This window comes from Asterias rubens, chromosome 17, assembly GCF_902459465.1.
Source record: "Asterias rubens chromosome 17, eAstRub1.3, whole genome shotgun sequence".
Classification (NCBI taxonomy): domain Eukaryota; kingdom Metazoa; phylum Echinodermata; class Asteroidea; order Forcipulatida; family Asteriidae; genus Asterias; species Asterias rubens.
The window spans coordinates 8300942-8318423 of record NC_047078.1 but is presented as its reverse complement, the minus strand read 5'-3'; the positions used below and the strand labels follow the sequence as shown (position 1 = coordinate 8318423).

Genomic DNA, 17482 nt, shown 5'->3' with positions numbered 1-17482 from the left:
TTTTTGTCCTTTTGTAGCTCTATGAAATTGGGCCCTGTAGTGCTTTTTGGAAGAAGAATAAGTACTTCAATCAAATTTTGAATTTTTACACTCGCTACAAATTTACAGTAAATGTATTGTAAAAAGCAGATTTTTATCAGTAAGCTCTAAAGAGAATCATTATTGTTTTAATGCAAGAATAAATTAGTTGCATCCTCTGTATTTTTTAATAAAATACAAAGTGTAGACTATAATAAGCCAATCAAATAATTTATGTTCACATCATGAGAAAACAATGATGTGTTTTTTTGTTGTTGTTTTTTTCTCAAGGAAGACTCTGTCTGCAGACATGTATGGTTGAAACGTCAGGCCATTAACTTTTGTTTGCATTTATACAATCATAGGTCCTTTTGGTTGGTAAGCAGTTTGCAACAGCTAAATCTTTTTTCTCAAATTTCTTTTCTGTGTACAGATTCTTCGGAGGAACAAATCTTCGTTCGCACCGGTGAGACTGTGATCCTCCCCTGCAATCAATCAGTCCCCACCCCCTCCCCAAGCGCCCCTTTCGTTTTATTCTTCATCCAATGGCGTCGCCTGGATCTACCGTTCCCATTCTACATCGGTTTCTTAGCCAATGAACCTTACGTCGACCCCCAGTATGAAGGAAGGGCTAGCCTTCTTGATGATTTATCGCTACAGATTGATGATATAGTAGCGGAGGATGATGGAATGTACGAGTGTCAAGTCATTGTTTTGAATGGAAACTATGACGATATTGGAAATGGAACATTTATTCATCTCACTGTTATAGGTAAGTTGAAGCAAATTATTTTGGTTTTCCCCATAAAATCTACACCGATGTGTGTTAAAGCATTAAGCTACTCAGTACTTTCCTGAGCGCTGTGAAAAACATTTTTGATGCCATTTTTACCAAAACTGTCCAACTGTGACTTGATGCAAGAATTTAATAACTTCTTTTAAAATTGATCAGGGGTGGAATTATGTAACGCCTTGACTAAAGCCCCTTGTTTATCCTTTTTCAGCCTAGGGGTGGATTTCACAAAGAGTTATGACTATAGTCTTATCTCGGGTTAGGACGAGTTACTAGTCCTATTTTAGGACTAGCTGTACGTTTTTGATATCTCTTAGGACTAGTAAGTCCTAAGTTAGGACTATGCAAGAAGTTAATACTAGTCTTAAGTTAGGACTAGTCCCAACTCTTTGTGAAATCAACCCCAGGAATGGAAGGTAGTTTATATCAATTGTACATAACATAACCCATCCCACCCCCATTAAATCAAATGGCATATTTTATTGTGCATCTTAATGGGTTTCGGTTTCAGTCTGAAGGTTGATGTTTTATGTGCCACTTGTTGATCTGGACAGTTATTACACCTAGAATTGTTTGGGGTATTTGGGTTAGGAGGGGGGGGGGCGCTCTACATTTAAGTCTAAAGCTGGGCAGAAAGATGTCCCATAATCCACAATTGGCATTCACTTACATTGTACTGATCTGGACAGTTATTGCACCTACATGTAGAACATTTAGAATGCCATTTTGGGGAGATTTGAATTTTGGGATTGGGTTCTCCATGGATGCTCTAACACTGTCTAATGTGCAGCTGGGCATAACCTACAACAATTCACAATTTGCCATTCACTACATGTACATGTCTATAGATATATCTAGGCTACAGTAGGCCCCACTTATTTATCAGGGTCTTTCACCAAGAAGCCCCAAAACCAAGTTACCTTTTCTTAAAAAAAAATTATGTTGTTTAATGTAGGCATACATCATTCACAGAGGCAACTATTAGGCGATTGCCTCCATGCCCCCTGGTCATTGCCTTTGCACCCTTGAAATGCTCTAACAGTAGATATTTACAATTTCCTTATTGGGTGCCCTTTACCTAAGAGAAAATGGCTTTGTGCCCTTGCCCTTTCAAAAATGAAGCATACAGGCCTGGTAGGCCCTACTTATTTAAGGGAACCTTCACTAAGAAACTTCCAAAACCAAGTTACCTTTTCTTTTTGAAATAATCTTGTTCAATGAACAACATTACATTTGATTTCCTATCAACTGAAACACATGAATCACATAAGAAAAACAGTTAATTGCCAAATTTCTGAAATACAAAAGTGAGTTTATGAAAACTTCAGCCAATAACCTGTTTTTGTAAACATGAAAAAAATGTTGGGTTAAAATTGCTGATACAACAAGGAGGACTTCACAATAGAAAAAAATCTGAATTCAAATAATGCAAACAACAACTTTGAAATATGTTTCCAACCGTCAAAACACAACATGTGATTTCATTGGTCAATTGAATCCCAGTAATGAACAATACCAGTTTGTTGTTGTTGAAAGCCAACTGTTACCTAATCCACCCCCAGTGGCCGTGTGCCGCTCACAATAGTGTCAGAGTATGCTCCCTCGCTTGGTGAGAAGGGTACAACTAAAGTCACTTGGGATTATAGAAACACAAGGTCACTTTTAGGCTTGGCAAGCTGCTCCTACAAATCCCATCCCAAGGGCTTGACAGAATAATCTCATATACATTGTAGAAGCCCTGAGTGGAAGTGTTTATCTTGAGTTTTTTTTATGAATTAAAGACCTAATAAGGGCCTGGTACTTGAGACTAGGGACTTCTTACAAGAATACCATAATAGGGATTAAGTTAAACTGGCACTACTGGGCTTCAAGAAGTGTGAACTCATTTTAATGTACTTGTTGGGCTGCGTAGCAGAGTTGCTAACTTGCAACACTTCTGTAGGCAAAAAATATAAGAATGGACTACAATGCACTTGTAGCTGTTCTTGCTACATGTATGTAAAACTCTCCTGCTCTTTCAGCAAACTTGAGTGCTTTCATTTTAAAAATCAATCTGTGCTAATAATGCTGTTCAGATTTAAAGTTTCTTAAAAATAATATTTTGCCCAATGGGGTCTACATGTATGATGTATGCCTATGTATACATGTTATCAAGATTTTGCTCTGCTAAGCATTCATGAGCAAATGTATCTTACAAAACTGTTTGGAACAAAGATGGTTTAGCTGAAAAAATTGTCTGTTACAACAGACTCTCAATCTATTTTTTGTCATTTTGTTGGTGGAGTTGGCACTTTGTTTTTTTTTATAATGAGAAAAGATTTCACTTTGGGTTTTATTACTTGTCATGAATGGCCATTTAAATCTCGATTTATTTTCTCATTTTCAACGAAGGGCAACGATTCCTAAAGTCTTTTAGAAAATACTCTGAATTGTATAGAGTTGTTTGCCAAGGCTGTTCAATGTTGGCCTCAGGGTTGGGCAAGAACTCAACTGACGTGGTTTTGAATTTCTTGTTTCCATAACCTAGGGCGTACTTGTGTTACCTAAAACCTGATACTAATAATCTTGGGTAAAAGCCAAGCTGACAAAAGCTGTGTGGCTGAACAATGTTCATGTGAACAGTGGAGTCGGCACTGAAATCTTACTACACCAGAACCATAGCTTTGATGTGATGAAAATCCATGTTGCACACATGCTGTATTAGTGATGAGATAGACTTTTATCTGAATTCAGACTGTTTAAAGTCTAAATGGTTATCAAGGTACAGCATTTTCTTAAAATTAAATAAAGTCAAGCTCTTAGGTCTACTTTCACTGTACACTGAGGATAGCCTACTGTTCACAACAGCTCCTTTGTTGCGAGTCTATAACTCAAAGGGTGATCAAAAGGTGGAATTTCCATCATTTCATTGTACCCAAGTCCTTATCCACAGATCTGGATTCCAGTTTCACTTTCAGACTTTTTTGTCAGGAATGACTCCTATCCCTGATCATACATGTAGGTACACCTAGTTGTAAGTGTGTGTGTTAATGTGTCCTACACTAGTTCTAAAAGTGTGAACTTAATGATCTGACATGTTTACAATTGAGCACCTTGAAAACGACTTCTGCTCACAAACTTTACTGTCTGACCATGGAGCTATAGACAATGCAGGACTGACCATAATACATATGTACATTGTACCAAAGCTGTGTTTTGAGAGAATGTAACAACTTGTGATTTGAAGGGCTTGGGAGGGCCCTCCAAAAATGTGTGCACACAGGAATGCGTTTTGGTGGTCAAAAGCAATATTAACTGTTTCGGTTGAATTTGCCGTTGGTCAATCACGAGCCATTAAATTGAACAAAACAGTTTTTGGTCATCCGCAAAAACACGCCCCAGGATGCAAGACTAGACTGCACATTGGTTGTTACATTTGGATCAAAAATCATCCAGCAACCACTACAGAAAGAAAACTGATCCTTCTACTGGGCAACTCTCTCTCTAAATACAGCTCTGTTCAATGTCGTCCACTGTGGTTTTAAATAAATGAATCTTTACTAGCCTGCAGCAGTTTTATGATGATATCATGCGGTACAGTACATTAGGCGTATAGCCTGGCAGCCTACTGGTAGTTCTTTGCACAGTGGTGCTACCAAACACAAATCGGCAAAGCTGAATGGCTGGTCCACTCGCTGGAAAATGTTACCAATTTGAAAAGTTAAAAAGGGTGATCTTCAAAAATTAAATAAATTCAAAACAGTTTATTATCACTTCTTTCATTTCTAAATTAATTGCCTAAATACATTACTTGGCAGAGGCAAAACTTTTTATTTTATTTACTTATTTCATTTATTAAGTTAATATTTGTCTCTAGGATCATAGTAAGAATTAAGTTGAAGTGCACAGCTTTTCTACTTTTTGTTTTAGTAAAAGCGTCAATTATACTTTCATACCATCATTGAGTGTTTAGAAATCCTTCAAGAAAATCCTTTCTAGCTTTTGATGATAAAGTTTCTTTCTTTTTATACTCCTCAGGCCCACCAAGATTTTTAAGTACTCCACCAGCTCTTGTCATATTCCACCAAGGAAAAACCAGTGAACTTCAATGCATCGCAAAGGGCACCCCTACACCAACAGTTACTTGGCTCAAAGATGGTGCACCAATTACAGGTGCCCATATTCGGACAACAGTCAGTTCCATTGTCTTTGAAGGGGTGCAAGAGCATGATGGAGGGACGTACGTTTGCACTGCGGAGAGTGAGGAGGGGGCAGTTCAGCACACAGTCAGACTTCTAGTGCATGGTGGGTAATAAATATTTCAAATTAATCGTACCGAACCATCAAAATCCTACTAGCTGTTTTGTTTGATTCTGTTGGACTGAGGCCTAGACTGCACTATATGCACATGTAGTAAACTGAACATGAGATTAGGCATACATGTACATGTACACTGTACCACCATAATCAGACTTCAGAGTCCAACATTTTACAGATTGGCTGGCCTTGGTGCCCTCTTCATTTTGGAAGTGAAAGAGGCACCAAGGCCAAGAGCCGAAACAGGTTATCAAAAGGTTTCCATAGACTTCAATATTATCGAAAGGAAGTACCCTTTGTAACGAAAATCACATTTTCCCTTCACTACTTACATGTAAGGCCTAGGGCCAACACACACACAGTGCAATAAATATATTTCCAGGTTTTTTTGCCTCCCGTTTTGGTTTCGTTCCATTTTTCCCCTTATATATATATTTTTATGTTTAATTTTTTTTTTTTTTTTTACAATGTTAGTATTTTTGTTCCTAGATAAGTCAAAGTATTGTTTTTGTTTTGTCCACAGGTGCGCCATTTATATTCATCCCACCACACAATATTTCAGTAATACAAGACGAAACGGCCATCTTGGAATGCGAAGCGGAAGCCTCACCCAGTAATATCACCCAACGCTGGTACTACCAAGATGACTACATAGAGACTGTACCCAGTCTTAGAGGGAGATACGCCTTACTCCCAGAGGGGGGTCTGACTGTTGAGAGGGTACGCCCAGAGGATGAAGGATGGTATTCGTGTAGCCCTACTAATGGGTTAGGGGTACCTCCCACGGCAAGAGGGTACCTCGATGTGCAATGTAAGTATTGTCGTAAAAAATGTGTCTGTCTGAAAATATTGTGTCTGAAAACATTGTGTGAACAATATTGATTTGTCTGAACAAAATTACTTTATTTTCTGCTCAAAATCTCTGACAAACTTGAACTCATTATTTTCTTCCAACCATGATCCCTGGGCATAATTTCATAGAGCTTCTTAAAGGCACTGAATACACTTGCTTATTGCTTACAATACGTATTAGCATAAAAACTTACTTGGTTATGAGCAACGGAGAGCTGTTGATAGCCTAAAACATTGTGAGAAACGACTCCCTCTGAAGTAACATATTTTTTGAGAAAGAGGTAATTTCTCAATCAAATAATTGAGTCTGAGAAAGACTTTTCAGGCCTGAGGCCTTTCTCAGGCATAAAAACAAGGGTGTTTTTTCTTGCAGCTTTGATGTCCAATTGAGGCCAAAATTTGCACAGAGAATACTTGTCTTTGCCAAATTACCAACTGTGTCCAGTGCCTTCTCTCTACAATGATGGAAACTAATGATTGTTGTCTTATTTCAGATGCTGCTTATGTTGTGGGCATGCCAGCCAATGCCTACATATCTAGAGGCCTTGATGTTACTCTATCATGCACAGCTGATGCTGATCCACCTGTTCTTAATGTTAAATGGTACAAAGCAGGAGCCGAGATTATTCAACTGCCATCAAATAGGTGAGCTTGGTTTCAGACGACCATGATTTATTTATTTAGTTGTTTATGCTGGTTGCTGATTCTCAGAAAAACAATCTTAATCACTGTACTAGACAGGAACCCGATGAAGAATAGACAAGGAAGAAGTTTCAGCTTTAGATGTGGGAGATAAACCCTAGAGAATTCTAAGGAAACCCACGCAGGCACAATGAAAACCCAATCCACATCCTGAACAGGATTTAAACCGGGGTCCAAGAGGTTGAAGGCGACGGAAGAAACCAGTTCGCTAACTGGTTAACGCAGAAGTCAAGTCTTGGTTTTTGTAGTGCAGTCTGTCCTGGGTCCAAATATCCGGCCATTTACTTTTTCTCGCATTTATACCATAGGTCCTTTTTGTTCGTAAGCAGTGTGCAAGTTGATTACAATTGTGATTTTTGTTGGAAACTAGGAGAATGAAATGCCAAAGTAGTCTTGTCTTCAATTTTTGTTCCTATGTTGCTTTGTTTTCAGATATCACATATCAAGCGAGGGCAGTCTAACCATCACAGACACCGAGTTTAACGATAGTGGGTCTTATACCTGCGCTCCTTACAATAAGATCGGTACAGCAGGGGTGTCAACAGCAACCCTACTGACTGTTAAAGGTGAGTGTATGGTGACTAAATATAAGAAGTATAAACAAGGCTTTAGTCTATGACTCTTGTCATCTCCAAATAACATTCTGTGAACTCTCTTTTCTTCAGTTTGTAAGTGCCTTGTGACGATGACTAGAGCAAGCAAGTCGAAACAGTGAGAACAATTCAAGAACTGACTCTGCGGTAGTGCAGTTAATTACGATCCTGTAAGCTAAAGTGGTAGTCCCAGCCTATTTTCTATACCTTCCGCCCGGGTAGTAGTTAAAAAGCAGGACAGTTCTTTCCAGAACTGAGAAGTCTCCTGATTATCCGATAAATCTACTCCGCGATAGTAGAATAAAGAAAGACAGTTCTTCAAGAACAAACTCTACCTGGCAAGTAGATACACACATGGTGTTACCACAAATCAAATATAGAATGATGGCGCTCTACAAATGCCTCATGATTGATTGACTGATTGATTGATTGATTTCAAATGATGTGACTTTTTCAGACCCGCCGACATTTGTTGTTAAACCTAAGCTAGTTTATCAACGTACCTTGGGTGATGACATCACTATGCCATGCTCTGCAGTGGGAGAGCCCAGCCCAACTATCACATGGAGAATGGTAAGACACTTACTTATTTCAAATAGTCAAAAATCCTTCTAAGAATTTGCTTCAGCCTGATCAATTCCAAACAACCCACACCAGAATGATGATCAATTAAAAAAATCAAAAAATATCACAAGCATAAGCAGTGACAAAGTGTCAAAAAACATCAATACTGTCTGCACACGAAAATGCATGCTAACCTTCCAGTTTTTACCGCACAAAAATATATGATGTCCCAATGCAAATCCATGGTGACCGCGCAATATGGCCCCCTAATTTTTCTGCTACCCTGTGAAATACGCTTGCACCGTAGCAAATTATTCTGCTACAGTACGCTGTATCTTCTCCTGAGTATACTGTTCAAAACGTCAAGACCAAACCGTCTCATTTCAGAGCCAACATTCTGTGTCGTATTTAATTACTTCTACCAATCCTGAATGAATAAAAATAAAAATTAAAACATGGTTTATTTTAATTCTTTTATTATCCAGGAATTGTTGCCTGGTAGTTGCCTCTTTTTACGCTGTATTGAATTTCTAGCATTTATATAAAATGTAAGCTTCTTCGTTGTTTTAAATCAAATTAAAGTTGCACTTTTTATTTTGGTTTTGCTCAGCTGGACGGTAAACTTGCTCCATTTCGATCGACCATCTCTCAGACCAGTCTGATGATTCGCGGACTGACCAAAGAGGATCATGGGATATATCAATGCGAAGCGGCCAATGAGATCGCTACGATCATCAGCACAACACAGCTTATAGTAGAACGTAAGTTTCTCGACCATTCCCCTCACCCTCCCCTTTCCCCCCAAAAAAGGGGAAGAGAAAAAAAGAGGGAAAAAAGAAGAAAAAAACAACCTAACACAAACAATCAAAATAATCTCACCACTTCCTTTTTTACCAGAAATAATCTCTTTTATCTGTGTTTTGATTGTTTGCATGTCTTGTCTAAGCATGTAAAGTGGTAGTACTTAGTAAACCAGTATCAAGCTTAGTATGTTAATCTTACAGTTACACTACATCAAGATTTCTGTTTGAAAAGGTGTTAATAATTAATTAATAAGGGGATCAAGACATTTGGTAACTCTACATGTATGTGACCATTATGAATCCATTGTTCAGGGAATTGTGAGTAAACTCAGACTAATAACGTACACAATTGAAATTTACCTGGTAAGTCTGTTGCCACCTAGCGTTCCAAAGTCCCCTAGAAATATATTGATTTTGCCACCTGTACACAAAAATTATCAAAAGCATTTAAGACATGTTAAAATGCACATAATGAGAGAAAAAGATAAAGAAATAAGATTGGTCACCAGGCCAGTGCCCAAACCGCCTGCCGTATGTATTGCTTGTCACGCCAACAGAGAACTAAAAGTTACTTATAGACCTATCCCTGCTGGCATCGGTAATGTTTATATTTTCAGGAGACTGACACATCATAACCCTACCAATGTAAAGAATCTTTAAACCAACTTGAAAGGCAACCAAGAAAAACAAACAAAGTGTTAACTCTGATCAGATTCAGTTGTTTTATTCTCAGTATTTTGACTAGCTAGCTGTTGGCAGAATACCGCACTATATGAGTCATACACATTAATCATCAAATTCTAACTTGTGTTTTCTTTGAGTGTGTTATTAATTATATATACTTTAAATAAGATAAAAACATGTACTTTGGTAATGCAATCAAAGATAAACTAGCTGTATCTACTCTACAAACAAATGAACATACCTCTAACATACAGTCATGGCGTCTCTGTCTGCAGTTGCATAGGTCGAGTTTAAAGTGCACCACTACATGTAGTTCTTGAAATTGTTAATGGCCTGAACCTACGACCTAACCCCTTTCACACAAGAGCAAATGTAGCATGGTTGTAAAACTTTACAAATGATGTGCATTGTGTGAAAGGATTTTTTTTTTTACCGTCAAAATTCTCTTGCAAATTCTTGTCAAACCAAGTTCAAACATTGCTAGATTTTACAACCATGCTAAAATTAAGCAAAGGTCCCAAGTTAAATTGCTGTTGTGTGAATAGCACTTTTGTCCTGTACACTTGTGTAGCCTTGGAGAAATACTCTGCTGGGGTCAAAACGTCAGGCCATTAACTATTTTTTGCATTTATACCACGGGTCTTTTTAATTGGTAAGCATTTTGCTCCAAGCATGAAACGAAGCACAAATCATTGCTACCTTAGGAGCTTTTTCCAAACCTACTGTAAATGTTGATCTTGCATTAAACAGAGGCCATGTCCTTTGTTGCCCCCCGTCTTGGCCTTGGTGCCCCTCAGTTTCCCATAGATTTTAAGAATTTCAAAATGAAGTGCCCTTTGCAAAATGAAAGTGGCCTTGCCCTCTAAAAGATGAAATTTCATGCCTGGTTTAGGCTTATCTGACACCAAAGTCCACCTAATTATTAAATGCTTCTTGCAGAAAATATTTCTTAGACAAAATTATCTCTGACCCAGTTTTTTACAGTGTGAAGTGTACATGTATACCATTTTGACTGGTAATGTTTTTTGTGGTTTTTTTTGCTTTTCATTCTTATTTTCATTCTTATTTTAGTGACATCTCCTCATAAACCATTGAATGTTACCGTGGTAACTACCATCAGTTCAGCCCATGTTTCCTGGCAACCAGCCTATAGTGGCGGCTTCACACAAACATTCACCGTCTGGTAAGAGGGTTTTTACAAGTTTTATCTTTATTTCTGGATTTTATTTTTTAGTCTCCTTGAGACATCATATTTTCTTGGCAAGTCAATGGAAATAATATTTGTGACACAATTGAGTGAAATACAATTCAAAGGTTGTCTTTCTTTTTAATTTTTTTTAAATTTTAGGTATCGTCAAGGTGAAACAGATTCTGATTGGTTGAATCTTCCTTACATCCCAGAGAGAGTCAACTTTCAATTGGTCAGCGGCTTGGAGCCCAGTGCAGAGTACCAGTTTGGGGTGGTTGCCAGTAACCAGCTTGGAGACAGTGATCTCAGTGACGTCGTCACAGCCCTAACTAAAGGTACTGTGACAATCGTTTACACCTAGGTGAAGAGAAACATATTATGGTTAATTGTCAAGCTCAAACATAATGATTGTTTCTGCATAGGTGTGTTCTGGTTTCTATGTATATGAGCCAGAAATAAATATTTTATCAAAAAAATACTGTATCAACCACAAGGGAAATTGACTGGGTAAGTTTTAATTGGTTTGAACAAAGACAAATTGGCAGTCTCCCTATTAGTTAATGTCTTTGTTCGGGGAGCGCCAGTCAGAAAAAGACAACTGGTAGCTGGCATGGGGGATCACACCCAAGTTTATGTTACAACCTTGGAAGCAGCAGCCAGGGGATATATCCTGTCTAACTTTGATTTGTCTCGTTCAACTCTTTACAGACCCTGAAGTTGTTGTGTCACCGACAGATGAAACTGGTAAAACAGTCATTCCAATATTTTATGGTAAGTTTCCAATATTTGAGAAAACTCACAGAGTCGATTTCACAAAGATAGTAATGAATTTAGGACTAGTCCTAGGAGTTATTATAAACTTAAGCCTAGTCCAAAGTTTAGAATTTAGTCTTAACTCTTTGTGAAATCCACCCCTTGTGATTTTTTCATGACAATAAAAAAGTCTTCATAAATATTGATGTTATAATTTATTTTTGTTTTACTTAATACAGGGTTGACTCCTTCACCTCCAAGGAACCTTACCATCACTTCGTCACAAGAGGGCCTCATTCTTGCCTGGTACCCACCAGCCGTCTGGGGTCACTTTGTGGACCGTTACTCCATCGAGTACCGGCTACATGGTCCATGGGTCGTTCTGTATGATCGAATTGACGGGGACCAGTCAACTATGGTGCTAGGTAAACTACTGACCAATACGACATACCAGTTCCGGATGTTTGCGTTCACACCAGCATTGTATAGCTCACCGAGTGAGGTGGTTACCGGATTCACTGGAGGTATGTAGGGTACCAGGGAGCAATTTCAAAACACACTAGTTTACTTAGTAGGATTTGAAAGTTTGCATAGTTGAAATATAAATAAGAGAGGTTTGCGATAACACCATGCGAATAGTGTTAGTTCTGAAAAGAACTGCTGGTTGACAAATCTCATACAACATTTTTCAATCACTTTTCATCAACACTACTCAAAGAGATTTTCACATGGTGTTATCAAAAACTTCTCTTAGTTAATTTTCCTAACATGTATAAGATTTGTCTTCCTCGGACATAGGCATGATATTTTGCCCTGGGGAAAAAAGTAGAACAATATTACAGTGAGTACAAGGGCTGAACTATACTATGGTATAGGTTTTTATAAGGCTATTTTAATAGAATAGTTTTTGTGTACTGTTTATAACTGGTCCTCTTGGCAAACATGTGGTTGCAAAAAATAGTAAATGGCCTGACGTTTTAACCTCTTAGCAAGACTCAACTAGGGTTCCAAATGTCAGCCCATTGACTATTTTGTTTTGCATTTATACGATAGGTCCTTTTGGTTGATAAGCAGTTTGCAATAGCTATTTGGGTTTTTTCCCTTTTTTTGAAGATTAGACACATGATCGGGATTAATTGTTTTTTTTGTTAATGCACATTTAATATAGTGGGAATGAATTTCATTTGCCCTCTGTTAAAAATTTGAGTGTGAAATCATAAACTATAATTTGTTTCCCGTGTCTAGGTATTGCTGCCTACATCCCACCTAGCCCAACTGCCAAAATCCCGCAGTTTGGGGAACCAGGGATATTAGCTGGTGTCATAGCAGCAGTTTGCTTCCTTGTTGTTACTCTTCTACTGAGTCTTATTGCTATCTGTGTATCACATCGACGGAAGAAGAGGAAAAGAATAGCTTTGTTTAGTGAGTATCAGCGAGTCTTGGCTTGTTATCACTAACATCTTCTTAAAGGCTTGCTTAAAGACACTGGACACTGTTGGTAATTGTCAAAGACTAGTCTTCTCACTTGGTGTATCTCAACATATGCATAAAATAACAAACCTGTGAAAATTTGAACTCAATTGGTTGTTGAAGTTGCGAGATAATAATGGAAGAAAAAACATCTTTGTCACCAGAGTTATGTGCTTTCAGATGCTTGATTTCGAGACCTCAGAATCTAATTCTGAGGTCTCGAAATCAAATTTGTGGAAAATTACTTCTTTCTCGAAATAAACTACGTTACTTCAGAGGGAGCCGTTTCTCACAATGTCTTATACTACCAACAGCTCCGCATTGCTCGTTACCAAGTAAGTTTTTATGCTAACAATTATTTTGGGTAATTATACCAACAGGACTGTCCACTGCCTTTAATAAGCATTATTCATGTATTCATGTAGTTCTACATGAAATTGAGACCTTGTTAAGCACTGTGATGCCATCTTTGTTTTGTGATTATACAAGTACTAAAACAGTTTGCAGATTGTCGTATCAAAGAAAGTTAGAATTTGCATGGCCTTATTGAAGCTTAACTGGTTTGCTGTAGCTCTGCATGTTTAAAGATTATTTTATTGATAGAGACAATGTGACTTTACACTTTTTTTTTCAAATTTGAAGCCACCCTTGTGAGGTGTCTTGGCTCAGCGGTCTAGGGCGTTGGACACGAATTCAGTAATTTGCAGAACGGGGGCTCAAATCCTTGGCTGGCCTGTTGCGACACTTGTCCTTGAGCAGGCACTTTATCATAATTGCTTCTCTACACCCAGGAGTCGAAATGAGTACCGTTGAGAGCTGGGGAGTAACCAGTGATGGAGTGTCCTGTTCAGGGGGAATAGAAATATTCTCAGTTATTTAATGCCAAGGAAACCAGATATAAATCAGTCGATGAGCCATATTGGCTCGGGACAGCCTTTACAATTCTTAAAGGATTTTTCTGTACAATGACCACAAACTACTGCATAAAATACCTAGTGTTTAGTACTTTGTTAAAAGAGTAGATGATTATCATTTGTCTGAATTTGTCCTGTGTGAGAGTCGCTCTCATCTGTAATTTGTTGTGTTCTGTGTTTCCAGGTATTGCTGTCCAGACCCCTCAACCACTAATACACAGATCCCCACAGACACCGTAAGTTACCTACCTAGTACCTAGGCTTCCTGTATTCTAGTCACACACATGTAGTATAAGACTGACTATGTTTTCTGTTAAGAACTTCCTAAACTGCATGGATTTTGTGAATGAAGTTTGAGAGTTAAAATACACATAATTGTTCTAATTGATCTGGCTGGTAAAATGATGCTTTGTCCATTGAGCATTTGAAGCCTAATGTTTCCAAATACTTTTGATAAGATTAGGGCCCAATAACATGGCTCTGCTTACTGTAAGCAAATAATCATCGCTTACAGAAGCAGGGAATTCCACGCTTACTTCAAGCCTATTTCAAGAGTTATGGGTTATGTTTAACTTTGCGCATGCATACTTTATGTTACCAGCGCAGAAATTTGGCTCTTGCACAGTAAGTGAAGTGGTGATTGTAAATGTAGAATTCAGCATTAAGTAGAGCCATGAAATCAGGCCCAAAACATTTCAAAATAATTTTGTAAATTACAATTGTAACAAGACAACTTTTACAGGTAACTTGGATGCAACCAACTGCAGTGCATGCTACAAAACTACTTTGGTAGCACATAAGTTTATTTTTCAAAAAATGTCTTATGATTACAAAGAAAAATATGTGAACATTGATGCCTTTTTTTTTTTTTTTTTTAGTTTGCCTGCAACGGGTTACCTGTTAGTTGCCTCGTGTGGCATGGCCCTTCAGTCAACTCATGATGAGACTATACAAGGTTTATGTTGTTTTGCACCTTGAAGAACAATATTTTTACCACCTGTTTGTAATAATTACTTTGCAGGTCCCAAGAGACCCCCCTACCCACCCCTATCAAGCAGCCAACAGGCATCGTCAACAAGCTCATAACCAAAATCTCCCCCAAGCATAAGACTGCTAACGCCTCTGCTCCCCACCCTAGTCGCCAAGCCCACCTCACCTCCAACGGGAAGCTACCCAATGGTGGCCACGCTGAGCCTAGCATCAGTGAGCGACTTCTTGGTCGCTCATCTCAACGCTCGGCATCATATAAACCTGAGGGTGAGGACTCACGGTGGATGGTGGGGAGTAGAGACAGGCCAAGACGTCTTGCATCGGAGCAAGCTTTAGAGTTAGATGAGTTTGAATCGTCAGCAGGGGTGTATTCCGTACAGGACGGAAGGATTAGATCCCATGGTAAGAGCTTTCTGAGAAAACTTGTTTGTTTTTATTTCCATTCATACAACAAATAATAAAAATTCATAATACAAAAGGCAACTAAACTAAGTTATTCACTTGTTGGTGGAAAAGAGTTTTACTTTTCAACAAAAATCAGCTTGAAAAAGACACATTCAAATTGTTCAGTTGGCAGATTTGGTTATGGGATTTGAGGCATTGCATGCTGAGGTATCAATTTGGTTTGCGGTAACACCATGGTAGATACACTACCTGATGGGTAGATTGAAGCCACATCTAAAAGTATACAAAGATACCAACAAGTGTGATTTAGTTTTGAACTATACAATCACTTTGAAAACATTTCTTACAAAACAACCTTCTGTGGAAACATTATAATTAACAGATCACTTTACAGATCTAGCTTTGATTATACGCACAATAATGTTCTTTGTATGCACTAAACAATAAGTGCTGTCCGTAATAAAGAAATACCCCATTGCATTTTTACCTTCTCTCCACTATACACCATAACCCCGCTACCCCTAAGTTTATATCCACCAGCTCTTTCTTTCAATCACGCTTTACCAATTTTCATTTTCTCACTCCATCTATCATAACTACTTGGTGCTTTGTTTATTTCTTTCAGGGAGGTACAACAATGACCGGTTACAGCCACATACCACTCAGTCAGATAGTAACTCAGAGGTAGAGGGCTCTAGAGGGTTACACCCAGACTCCGCCCATCCAGTCCGCGGTGACTACGTCTACTACCATGGAGAAATGTTCATCACAAGTAACTCTGAAGATAACGAAGATTACGATTGGGCGAGTGAATCGGGGACAGTTGAAGGGAGTGGTGAGGGCGGGGTCGTTAACCATGCCCTAGAGGTAGATGAAGTGGGTGTTGTCACTCCACGACGCCCACCAGCTGCCCAGAATCAATATGTTGATATGCCGACTAGAAACACATGGCAATGGGATCGGGATTGGGCTGATGATACATTGAGTCATCGTGAGAGTAACACGCCACTCCCTGCTTACCACGACGTCCCACAACAACCACAGCAACAGCAGCAACGATCCAATAGCCGCAGTGCCACTCTGCCTAGACAGAGTACAAGAAAAGATATCCGACGATTGACCCGTGATGATTATGGGAGTGAGCCACCTCCTGCTTATCAGAGTACCCCAACATGGTCGGACAGCATCAGTACTATACAGGGGAACTCACCTCGTGCAAGACGCCCTGACTATGAATATAACCAACCCCTAGAAGAAAAATCAAACTACCAAGTCCCACCAAATACGGAACTTTCCAGGGGCCGAGAAACTAGTCCTTATCGCAAGTCATCTCCAAATAGTAAGGACTATGATGAGCTTAGAAATAGTCCTAGGAGAACAAGTCCTGACAGGAATTCTGGCGAAGCTGCCTTTAGAAATGGTCCTACGGGTAGAAGTCCCGACAGGAATCCTAGCGAAGCTACCTTCAGAAATAGTCCTAGGAGAACAAGTCCTAACAGGAATTCTGGCGAAGCTACTTTTAGAAGTAGTCCTAGGAGAACAAGTCCCCACAGGAGTCCTGGCGAAGGTACCTTAAGAATTAGACCTACGAGAAGTCCCATCAGGAGTCCTGGCGAAGCTACCTTTAGATCAGGTACTACAAGAAGCCCTGAGAGGCAACCAAGACCCCATCGCCAAGAAACCTATGTGAACCCCACCCTCTCAAAGAGATCTCCTGAGATATCAAGGAGCCCAATTCCAGATAGATCACTGAGCCCGTTTCCTGATAGATCACGGAGCCCTTATCCCGAGCGGTCACGGAGCCCTTACCATCATCGGGATAATTACCCATTGTATGATAGAACTAAAAGTCCGAGGAGAGATGGGAACTTAAACAGGACCAAAAGTCCAACATCAGACGATGATCAAAAGACCCTGTCGAGAGGAAGGCTCGGTGGTGATTCTGGAGGATTCCGTAAACCTGTTGAGCAGGTGATGAAGAGAAGTCCAGTGAGATCAGAGCAAAGGTCACAGGGTTGGACAAACCCACGGTCACCTAGAAGTGGTGCTACATCTTTAGAAAGCTATGCAGACCCAGGTAGGTCAAAATCAATCGATCAGAAGACATTTATATAGCGCCGAAATAAAAAAAAAATTGTTCAGAGGCGCTCAAGACAGTTACATTGAATCTAAATAGAATACAAAAGATAACATTTGAACAGTTTCTTGAAAAAATGGAGTTTCTATTCTTGTTCGGACGTCAGGCACAAGTCAATGGCAGAATAGCGATTACACAATCATTATTTGATATCAAATGGCCATGCCAGCCTTGGGCTCATTCTTGTCCAAACATTTACCCTTGCCATCCCTTTTTAACGGTATGGCCTTCTCTCTACCTACCAAAAATTCAATCAATATTGTGTCCTTTTGTCACTTATTTCTGTTCATTGTGTATCACTCAGGGAGAAATAGAATTG

At 39.1% G+C, this 17482-nt stretch overlaps 1 protein-coding gene across 1 annotated transcript in view; it reads left to right on the top strand.

Moving 5' to 3' along the window:
- Positions 1-17482, top strand: part of LOC117301564 — a 37177-nt gene that overhangs the window by 17335 nt on the left and 2360 nt on the right. The window contains exons 2-16 of the mRNA XM_033785594.1: positions 452-790; positions 4829-5095; positions 5631-5918; positions 6454-6604; positions 7094-7227; positions 7712-7827; positions 8429-8579; positions 10377-10488; positions 10654-10829; positions 11203-11265; positions 11487-11771; positions 12493-12669; positions 13816-13867; positions 14653-15023; positions 15652-17103. Of these exons, the coding sequence (XP_033641485.1) occupies positions 452-790; positions 4829-5095; positions 5631-5918; positions 6454-6604; positions 7094-7227; positions 7712-7827; positions 8429-8579; positions 10377-10488; positions 10654-10829; positions 11203-11265; positions 11487-11771; positions 12493-12669; positions 13816-13867; positions 14653-15023; positions 15652-17103 (4134 nt within the window). The remainder of the gene's footprint in view (positions 1-451; positions 791-4828; positions 5096-5630; positions 5919-6453; positions 6605-7093; positions 7228-7711; positions 7828-8428; positions 8580-10376; positions 10489-10653; positions 10830-11202; positions 11266-11486; positions 11772-12492; positions 12670-13815; positions 13868-14652; positions 15024-15651; positions 17104-17482) is intronic.